At 40.3% G+C, this 11,036-nt stretch overlaps 1 protein-coding gene across 7 annotated transcripts in view; it reads left to right on the top strand.

Annotated features, from left to right (window-relative positions):
* The first annotated feature begins 100 nt into the window (after positions 1 to 100).
* The window catches only part of LOC146197113 (uncharacterized), a 33,756-nt gene continuing 22,820 nt past the window's right edge, over positions 101 to 11,036 (top strand). For 5 of the 7 annotated variants that reach the window (XR_014706174.1, XM_084598859.1, XM_084598860.1 and 2 more), the window contains exons 1-7: positions 101 to 552; positions 649 to 723; positions 842 to 883; positions 959 to 1,089; positions 3,351 to 3,449; positions 5,230 to 5,361; positions 5,481 to 5,533. Coding sequence is in view for 6 of the 7 variants with exons in the window: in XM_084598859.1 (XP_084454985.1) it covers positions 498 to 552; positions 649 to 723; positions 842 to 883; positions 959 to 1,089; positions 3,351 to 3,449; positions 5,230 to 5,361; positions 5,481 to 5,533 (587 nt within the window). In the remaining variant the exon portion in view is untranslated. Of the gene's footprint in view, positions 553 to 648; positions 724 to 841; positions 884 to 958; positions 1,090 to 3,350; positions 3,450 to 5,229; positions 5,362 to 5,480; positions 5,534 to 7,699; positions 7,877 to 10,322; positions 10,921 to 11,036 lie in introns of those variants that run through there. The other 2 variants (XM_084598863.1, XM_084598858.1) reach the window with 2 other exon arrangements.

The following is an 11,036-nucleotide window of genomic DNA, read 5'->3' as shown; positions in this document are numbered from 1 at the left end:
AATTGCGAGCATAAATAAAACATATATAGTCGCGCCTTTTCTTTCTCTCTCTCTCTCTCTCTCTCTCTCTCTCTCTCTCTCTCTCTCTCTCTCCCTGTTCTTTCCCGGTCGTTTTTTTTGCGCTCTACAAAGGGCTGAGCTGAACATAGTTTCACACAGTTTAGTTTAGTTATAGTTCAGTAAAGTAAGAGCCGTTGAGTAAAATCAGTAAAAGTGCGGCTCATGAATCGAAACTGCGGCATCCACTTTGCGGCCGTTGAGCCATATTCGTCTGCACCACCGTCTGTCTGCACTCATCTATCGCATTGATGAGATAGGTTGGTAACGTCGGAAATAAGGTATGACAACTTGCAAGTGCGATTACATGAATGTATGACAACATATAGGACAAGGTGCAGCATCTGCAGGCCATTCATTACTTGATGTTTTTCGTCAATGAGAGACCGTCATTCTGAATAATTGGGGCATATTCTAATCCGTGTTCGGTGGGCGCGTAAATGTCATCACTGGATGCGAATTCTCTTCTGAACCTGCTCCAGATATCGGACAGCGGTAAGTATTCAAACCTGATTTGAAGACCATTTTTCTGTAGAGCGCGAATCATTCATCAATAACGTTCAACCAATATCTCTGCTTTTTTATCTCCAGCATTCCCTACTGGAAGTTTTGCTCATAGTGGCGGTCTGGAAGCTGCATACCAACGTGGGTTTCTTTCATCCTCAGGTGCGTGGTTCACTCTTTCTTACGTTCTCACAATATAGTATTTGTCAGGACGGTTATGTAGGGCTAGCTGTAATCTCTTATAGTAATCTGCAATTTGTTTTTCTGTTGTTTGCCGCAGAAAAAGTTCAACAGTTCTTACTTGCAAGCCTTGAGAACGCAGGTACAGAGCTAGTATCTTAAGTTCTGCAAGCAGTATTTCGCTGTTCATATATTATAGTGTGTTTTTAAATTGCAGGAGCTTTTAGTGTACCCTTCATGAGAGAAGCACACAGGAGTTGGGTTGATCTTGAAGCCATTCGATCCCTGGACTGCGTTCTGAATGCTTCGTTGAGTAATCACGTCGCAAACAGGGCTAGCACACAGCAGGTGAGGAGAGTCGGTTAGGCTTTTTCCTTTTTTTTCTTTGCTGGCATTGGCACAGGCCATAGAGCGCCTGTATCTGGCCCGGCCTGTTCCTAAACATTGTATGCGCTTCTTGAATTTATCACGACCAAACATCCCCACAAAACATCAGCATTTAGTACCTTATTGGGCGTGGCGAGGTGGAAAACTTGTCCAACATCCTGCAAACATCCTCTGTAGAAGATAGTGTTGTGACATAAATTTTCTTTTCATTTATTTTATCATTTATCACTAAAGTTGCTCTCGCTGCATGCATGAGAACTACACATATAATTAAGGTAATAAAGCAAATTATTCGGATATGTCAATTATCAGCCTGACTATGCTCTCAGCAGGACAAATGATTCTGCCATTCTAATTTAATGTTTCATGGCATATTTAGCAAAGAAATTTTGCTGGAAAGTGACACAAAGATTACATATAAACAAAGATAACTCATATACATATCACATCGAATCGATTGTGGTCATAAAACTGCCCTCAATAGATCCAACACACACGGGTTCTTGCATTCCTTTATACTTCGAGCATCAACTAAATGAAACCATGTTCCCTCAAATGCTGTTTCCAGCACCAATAAGTCAAATTTTCGTACCGCTTTAGCTAATATTGTAAACTGACAGGATTGTGCTGCTGGTTATTGTGCGTAGTATTTTGTATTTGTTGTTGCATTTTTATCATTACCGTGATTCATACCCTTGTAAACACTTCAATTATGTATTTTTGTTTTGTTAACCCACTCTCCTCTTAAATGCCCTTACGTGTCCTGAAATTATTTTAAACAAATAAAAATAAATATCCTTCCATTCAACATGCCCAGCCTGTGCCAGCTGGGGCCACATTATTCCCGTAGACTTTATAACCTCGTCCATCTCCATGAATTTCTGCTGCGCCTTACTACACTGGCTGTGACAAGGGCATCATTAACTCACATTTGTTTCCTTACACACCCTACTATCTTCCCATTTCTTAATACTGCGCCATTATGCCTTCTACAGCTCACTTCTTTGTCCTTATTTTAAGTTGCACTAATTTTGTTAGCCTCCATGTTTTGTGGCCATAGGTGAGCACTCATAAGCTACAGCTCTTTCCCTCTTGAGGGATGCTGATAAACTGCCATTTATGATGTAAGAATACTTGCCAAATGCGCTCAATCCGATTCTTATTCTTCTAGTTTTTCCGCTGACACAGTCCAGCTCTATGGTCACTATCTTCTCTATGTATATGTGCTCCTTTACCACTTCTAGCGCCTAATTGTTACCTATCGTAAACTGCTGTTCTCTTTTGAGAGTATTGCTCAGTGGTTTAATTTTCTGCACACTAGTTTTTTAAACCTGCAGTTCTGCTTTGCCTGTCTAGGTCACTGATCATGCACTGCAGTTTGTTACTAAGCAAGACAATGTCATCAGCAATTTCTAAGTTTTTACTAAGGTGTCTCCATTAGCTCTTATCCACAACTGTTCCCGACCCAGGTCTCTGAACACCCCCTGTAAACACACGGTGAATAGCAGTGGAGATATATATGCGTGACTCTCATCCTTTCTGGGATTTTATTACTTTATTTACAGATGGCTGTGGTGGTTGTGTAGCCACTATGGATATTTTTCAGTATTTTAACATGTGCCTGTTCGAATAGCTGGTTCCGTGAGGCCCAACATTAAGCGAGGTGTTAATTTGTAGGATACCTTATAAAACATTTCCTGTTTAATCAGCTCTTACATGCTACATATTTGTAATGAGGTTGACCGACATACTCTTGTTTGTCTCAGTGCATGACAAGCTGCATAATAATTAAGGTTATTGCTTTCTGAAAAACCTGGACCGAGTGCATACTGTTGAAGATGGTGAGCCGCACTTGAGCAAAAAATCTTGATCACTTTGCAAAATTTGTTTTCAAAGAATGTCGATTAAGTGAGGTGAACAAGGTGAAAGCTGCTGCATTTTCTTTCGAAGAATGTTGACCAAAACATGCGCATACTAACGTACATTGCGTGCATCAAATGGTTGTCGCAAAAATCCCTTGGGGCAAATTTTGGGGTTTTAGTGTAGTGAGGATGTACTGAGGCCAAGCAGTAAAGATTTCTTGCTCACTCAAGAATGTCCCTCGGATGACAGTAAACTCGAAGTTACTGATGGAATGTCCTGCGCATGCAGCTGTTTCCTGCAGATTATTCTTTTATGTCTGCATGTCAGGGTGATTGCTTACGGGCTGTACTCTTTTCTAGGGAAGGTCACTGATTCAGACTGCATGTGCGACATACAAGGACTCAAAACTCACTGAAGTTCAGAACTTGATCTACGATGGCAAGCTGTTTGGGCACCAGGTAATTATTTAATCGTGTTGTCATGTGTACAGATTGATAGGCACTTAAACCGAAGTATGACAAAAATTCTGTCGAATAAACGCAAACTGGGCAAGTGTTGCATATTAAATATTTACATGCACAACAACTGTAAAGTGTTGGACATAAAAGCTGTTAAAAGGAAAGTTAGGACAAATTAAAATGGGTGATAGAAAAAAAAATAAAGATTGAAGTTGGCTCGTTTAATAGATTATGACATTGTAATGAAAGAAGGATGTTAATTAAAAAAGAGCTTTCATAAGACAGAAAAGGCCAAAAATATGCTGGCATTACAGCAGTCAGCCGTTTTTGTTAGCAAGCTGCAATAATATTCGGGCTAGGCAACACTGCGATCCACTTTCACTGGTGATACACGCTTCTTGATCTTCATGTAATGAATCTGGATCAAGTGGGAAGGAAAAAAAAATTCCCATTTTAAAAATTTTATTTTCTCGGCAATAAGTGCATATATTGCTGCTGCTCAAATGTCAGCAGAGCCATAAAAAGTCATAGAGATGAACTTTATTAAACAAATAAATTGAACAGCATTGTTCGTGGTGTGCCTTTAAGGAATATGAGTCCTCCAAGCAGAGTGCTGTCGGAGGAAAGCACATTACATAGTATAATGCGAATATGCACAAGCCCTTTGCTGTGCTTATGGTGCTGTTTTAATGTCTAGTTTTTAATATGCAGGTACTTCTTCACGTGAACACTTTGTGTCTCAAGTTAATTACTCTCTGAATGTGATTCCTGCACATGGTTAAGGTACAGTGTTGCTTTCATTCACTTATGTGGTTTCATATGGTTTGTAGCTCTTGTAACATCTCGCATGAAATTGTGTAAAAAAAAAAAAAATGTAACACATGCTTTCTTGCCAAAGTGGTACTGGGGTTGTGCTAATGGGCAGTTCATGATTTTCTGTGTTGTCCTTTTTTTGACAGAAGTAAACTCAAAGGAATTTCATCACCATTACCGTTTTTAATAACACTATAATAGCCTGGTGGCTGAAACTAATCCAAAGCCCTTCACTATGGTCTGTGCCATAGCCCAGGTTCAAAACTCTTGGTTATAAAGCCAGCATACCATACCCTGTCATGTCCATTATTGTCAGATTCTTTTTTTCTTTACTGTCTTTTCATTTTTTTCTGGAGCAGCATTGAGCACATGAATTTAAAAGCCCTAATGTTTCATGACCCGGTCTTGCTATAAATAAGGGCTCTTCGTCCTGCATCTGTCCTCTTATATATACCACAATACCCTAATCCTCCAAAATTGACAATGTGTACCAGTGCTCAGATCATCCGCGAAGAGAACTGCAGCCGTTGTGCTGGCTTCTGGATTGACTCTTTTGACTCATCTCTAGGAGTTTTTAAACACTGAATATATCGCAAAGCACTTCATTTAAATGATGCTCCTTGTATTAGTGGACGACACATCTTCGGATTGTTCTTGGCACACCTGAGCCACTTTACTTGTAGTTGACGTTGTCTGGTGATCGAAGGTGCAGTTGAATCTCGTGCAGCACTGAAATGTCTAAGGAAAGAACTGGCTCTTCATATTTAAAGTGTTTTGCAAAGCCTAGATGGCAAGCTTTACAAAATCGAAAGACACAAAATGCAGTACCCTCATCTTTTCCATCCTGCCTGCTACTGCTAAAATAACGAGCAGGCTTAATTTCGTGCATTAATTAGCGGCTAAGCTTGAGCAAACAAGAGGACAAAAGCTGTACACTGCTGTGACGTTGCAACTATTTGCATTGCAGGCACTAATGTATGGCATCCTGTGTGCATTTCTGGGAATTTCCGAGGATCAGGCTGCCATTTCCTTTCTGTTCAGTTCTCTTCGAACTATGGTAGCTGCTGGAGTACGACTTGGAGCTGTAGGCACCCTGGAGGTTTGCGCCTTATACTGCACATTTTTTATTAGTTTTTTTTTTTTTAAAGAGGATCGACATGATGCATTGACATTTCTTCCCAGAGGTGTGACAATGCTCAGTTTCCGTCATCTTTTCAGGGTCAGAGGATGCAGTTCCAGCTGCAGCTGAAGATACCAGAGGTTATGGAGAGGTAAACTGGTGATCAGTATTATTTATGGAATAATTATTTACGTTGAAGTTAACTCATGTGATGAGTGTGGACAGGCTCTCATGACTTCGCATGGCTACAGCGCATAACCTTTATGAAAATAGCTCAAAAGCAAACCTAACTGGTTTTCTCGGGTGCTTTTTTTGTGGATATTGACTCCGTTGCAGGAAAAAAATTTTCAGCCCTGCTGTGGTGGTGCAGTCATTAGGGCACTCGACTAGTGTTCCTAAGGATGCGGGATCAAATCTTGGCCTAGGGGGCCGCTTTTTAATGGAGACGAAGAGCAAGGCGCCCGTGTGCTGTGCGATGTCAGTGCACGTTAAAGAACCTCAAATGGTGTAAATTTCCGGAGTTCTCCACTATGGCGTCTCTCATAGCCCGAGTCACTTTGGGATGTCAAACCCCACAAACCAGACCAAAAAATTTCGGTTTAATTGCTTACTGTGAATGCTGCATAATGGATACAATTGTAAAGACACTGAAGTATTAATATTAAAGTACAATGACATCAAAGGTGCAAAAACTAGAAAGGCTCCACAACACAAAAAATTTTAAAGCTATTTTCGTTAACACTGAAGATATCAGTAATAATAAATAATGCTCTAACTCTCCCCCCTCAGTGCAGACTGACATGCAAAAAAGAAAATAAAAAAATTAGAAGGACGCTTAAACATAGCCTCAAGAGTAGTAGATGCAATAGCATCTTTAATGCTACCTCTTCATTCTGCCATTTTTTATTATTTTGAATGCAAGGTGATTGCCATCTACGGCGATGGCTTTTCGGCTGAACGAGCTGTATACTTTATCACATAAAATTAAGGAAACAGATCACGACTGTGACCCACCGTGTTTGGTCTGCTTGCCTCACTTACAGCCAGAAGGCCCACTTGATGTCCAAAAGAAAGGAGTGGCTATGATTGCAAAATAGGCTGTTGCTGTGATTAGTTGCAATGAGCAATTTTTACAAATTATTCTTAAATTACACTGTCCCCGCAGAATGTATACGAATACTTGCAAAGGCTGTCTCTACCTATCTGAAGCATTACCATAAGACCATAAATAAATTTCCAGGACTCCTTAATGTCTGTGCTAAAGACAAGGACAGAAGAGAATAAATCATGTCTCTCTTCTGTCCTTGTTTTTAGCACTAGTTGCCAGGTGCATATTGAATCTAAATATCGCCAACTAGCCTAGTTATCTGCTTTAAATGCACAAAACATCAAGTGCTGACTGACTGCTAAATAATTGATGCTATTTCCTATTTGGCTTCTATGGCGGAACTGTCATTTTCACATGTACGAAGTGTTAAAGTCATGTAAAGCATGGAAAACTTCAGTATAACAGCTTATATATGTTGTTTACCTGTAGTTTGCCTGATCTGTTAACTGTCCTGGTTAGCCCAGTCGGTAGAGTGACTACCCCAGAAAGGCAGTAGTCCCGGATTCAATCACCGGTCTAGGATGAATTTTTCTTTAACTACAAAGTTTCTGAGAAAGCTGTATAGATTTCCTTTGTAGCCTTATGGCTGTGCGTGGGTGGGTATCAATGAGTATTTATACCCTTGTTACAAATCTGCTCCAGCTTGGGGGTTTCCTCTAAATGTTCAACCAACGCCAATATGTTGTTTGTTTGCAATTGGAACTCTTGAAGCAGGCTAGCTTAAGCATTTTAGTGAATTACAACTATACATGTCAGGAGTTATGTTGCATTTTCTTTTTTCCCATATTTTGTCACAGCCACTGCTCAGTTGTGAAACCAAAAAATTTAATTTCAAATTATTTAGCAGTTGTAGGAGAGTACAAGATGATCATGTATACTGATGTCTTTACGCATTGCTCAAAAAGAAATCATGCAAGCAAAACGTCTGTGTCTGTACTAGCTCCTTTAAGACAAAATGTCAGAATGCACAGTATGGTCACTTTAGTTGCTTTCATATAGGCAACTGGGAATATCGAAAATATGTATTTATTTTGCACTTTTCTGTGAACTTGATGTTTGGCACCCAGCTGTGTTGCCTAATTTGTGCTTGTGACTAATAACACTAACTGTGTTATGTGTGAGGTCAACTATTTCACCTTTAAGTCGTTGTGTGGGCATGCTTTGTGTTGCACTCTCCACTTCTGGCAGTCATGTTAATTCTGCATGCAGGCACAGAGACAGAACATCGGACAGTGCTGCCAATGTGTTTCCTTTAGTCGATGTGATGCAGAGCTCGCACGACCAGATGTTTGCACGCATGTTCTATTCCTGAGCGAGGCGCAGCAAGGAAACTACGGAAAATAAAGCAAGGAACTAGTCACACAGTATGCGACGAGGCTCTTTATTTACTTCACACACCATTCATTCACAAAAAATAGGCACTCAAAGCCAGCTTTGATAATGTCACTACAAGAGCGTCGTTCCCTTCCCCTATAAATTACCGAGTTCTGCAAGTCCACCAAAGCTGTCAGTTGTGACAATATTTCACTGAAAAAAAAAAAAAAAGAAACTTTTTGAATCTGCACATTTTGTATTTATATTTAGGCCCTGCCAAGTTTTCTGTTTAGTTGGTCATCACCAATGACATGAGCATGTCACTGTTTTAAAAAATGTCATCAAAAACACTTTCCTTTTGCATTCACATCCCTTGTGACAATTTTTTTATAGTTTTCAAGAGCAAGGCACATAAATGAACGGTTCCTTGAATTTACAACAGGTGCAGCACCAAGCTATTTCTGGGATTCTGGGGAAAATTTTCCATATTAGTTTCTGGATTCGGTAATCACACTGGGCAATGTGCACTACTGGCTTGCAGTAGCAAATGCTGGGTCTGTACAGCTAGGTTTCAGTCTGTGCAACTACTAGGCAGGTTTTCCAGATTTGAATTCATAGTAGGAATAGCTGTCAGAGGCCCAGGTCTGCAGCTTTATGCAGTTAAACTAGTCAACTAGTGTTTATTTCTTTTTTTTTTTTCTGCAAGGGTTCGAAATGCCACCCGCGGCGCATTTTTAAAGCACAAAAGCAAATAAAAACAAAGTGGGATGTATACTGGTAAAACAGCATAGCCATAAATTGGTAACACTTAGCACAATGTGGCACATATAAAATGACCTGGAATTGGCTGTGCCTTTCTAGCTGGTAAAGAGCAAAGAAAAGCAGGGGAAAAAAAAGTACACCAATATGGCAAGATTGCAATGACCAGACTGAGAGGAAAATGGCAAATTATTCAACAAGGCACTTGCAAAATGGCAGCCATATATACTCTGCTAGGTGCCTGCCCAAGGCAAGAGAGAAAAAAAATGCAGTGTACTAATCCACGGAGCACAAAATGCAGCAAACAGTTCATTCACACTATAGATGTCAGTACATGCTAAGTGGAGCACGTACAATATTCTTTGTTTACTAAATTGATCAATGCAGTTTACAAGGAATTCATGCAGTGTATTTGACAGAATGAAACTCTCTGTGCTGAGAATTGTAATAGGGTAATATTGTGCATCTCTCTGCAAAGAGCAGAATACATGTGGCCACTTGCTTTTTGTTTTTAACAGCATCTCTCCCATGCACAATTCCTTTCCGACTGCCCAAAGCTTCCACTTCAAGCATTCTGCAAGGTAACAGTGTTAGGCAGATCAGTGTTGAACAGTTCCTGCTGCTTTCTAGGCCTTCAAAAACAATCTGCATTTGGTAAAATCATGAAAACAATAATTTGGCTTGAAATAACTAAGAACTATAAGTGTTTCTTCTCTTTTGTATATTGTACAGTACATCTGAAATGCAAATATTGATGATGCCCAATGGAAACATGTCAGCATAGACATATGTGACACAAAATTTGTGACATGGCTTTGTAGCCGGTTGAGTATTTTGCAAATAAGACCAGGTAGAGCATACAAGTGGTGTCCGACACTCATCATTCATATTAATTACAAAACTATGTTTCAAATCTCTTTGGCAAGAAACTATGCCATTTTTTCAATGCGTTTCCTCTTAATACTGTGAAGACAGACGTGCTTGTGAGAGGAAATCATTCAACAGTGTACGGATATGTATGATGCAAGGTGAAGTTAATCCGCTCAAACAATGTGCATGGAGGTGAGGCCAGGAAAGGCAAGGGCACGGTGTCAGTACCTTAACCATATCCGTCTCGTGTCATCTTACTACATACTAATGCCATGCTACGCTAATCTTTGCTTAAGCTCAGGTTGATGAAAGTCCTCGCTTGCTCAGGCTTTCCTCACGTAAGCAGTGCCGAGAGCATAAACCCAATGGTAATAGCTGGAAGCAGGCCAAGTTGCACAACCTCAGGCATAGGTGAATCTCACATTTTGTTGGTTCTACATCACCAAGTAAAATCATTTTAAATCACTAAAAGAAATGACCAGTTGTAAAGGACATTATGACACTGCAATTCATGATGTAAGCAAAAGCTTGAGTACTTGGCAAATACATTAGAGCCAAGTGGATTGATCAGAGTAAAATGGGTATCAGTGCAATCGGTGCACAGCATGAAGTTTTCGACTGCCAAGTCTCAAAATGAAATATTCTTGCAAGACAAAATGAGTGCCACTCTATGTTGTGGGTAACGGCAGCAAAGAACCGCTGTTTTGCCCTTCTGTAGGACTGCGTTGGAAGAACAAAGTTTGAAACAATATTCTCATTTCTCTCTTTTTTTTTTTCCTGCATGCTGGAACTATGAAATAGTTGAAGTTAGGCCCACAGACAAGTGCAAAAAAAAACATTCTTTGGACAGGAGATTCCTGAGATAGATACTTGTGACATCTGTTGCCAGAGTGAGAACAAGGTGAGACATCTGTGTCCGGACAAGCGCACATCAACAAACAGCTAGCCAGCCTGTACGAGGATAAGTTGAGGAAAGCCTGCAAGCTGCCTTTGCTGCTTCAGCTAATGGTCAACAAGGAGCAGCAAGTCTGGGGCTGGCTGCCAACATGGATATTGAAAACACTGTTTGTCGACATGCTACCACCTGCTGTGTGGGCCTGCTCGACCAATCCCATGCTGTCACTGTGAAATCTACAAAATTGCTCTTTTGAGCAGAAAGTTAATTCAAACTCTCTGGAAGGGGTCACGAAAGGGATGTTCCTCAAATGACTAGAGAGCGTATGCAAGAAGCAGCAATCAGTCGGAAACCACACAAAAGCGAACTGCAACCTAAGGCTACTAAACCTCCCGAAGTACTTCCATTCTGGCCAAATCCACAGTCGACGCATAGCTATATGGCACCACAGCAGTAGTTTGTACACCATTTAAACAATACAAGTTAGCATGTGGAGTCAGTCTGGCAGTCGGAACCAAAGATGTCATTTTACGAAAGATGGACTTAAACGTGTACGATAAATAACGACACCCGAGAAGGGCGACATGTTGAATAGAAACCCGTATGGACTTTGTAAAGCACTTAAAAGTAGTGAAAAGAGTGAAAAGTAAAGAGATATTCATGAATGCAATGTCTGCCAAACCCATTGAGAGCAATTTAGGTTGTACA

The sequence above is a fragment of the Amblyomma maculatum genome, chromosome 3 (assembly GCF_055883805.1).
Source record: "Amblyomma maculatum isolate TAMU_Amacu chromosome 3, ASM5588380v1, whole genome shotgun sequence".
Taxonomy (NCBI): domain Eukaryota; kingdom Metazoa; phylum Arthropoda; class Arachnida; order Ixodida; family Ixodidae; genus Amblyomma; species Amblyomma maculatum.
This window is presented reverse-complemented; position numbering and strand designations above follow the sequence as displayed.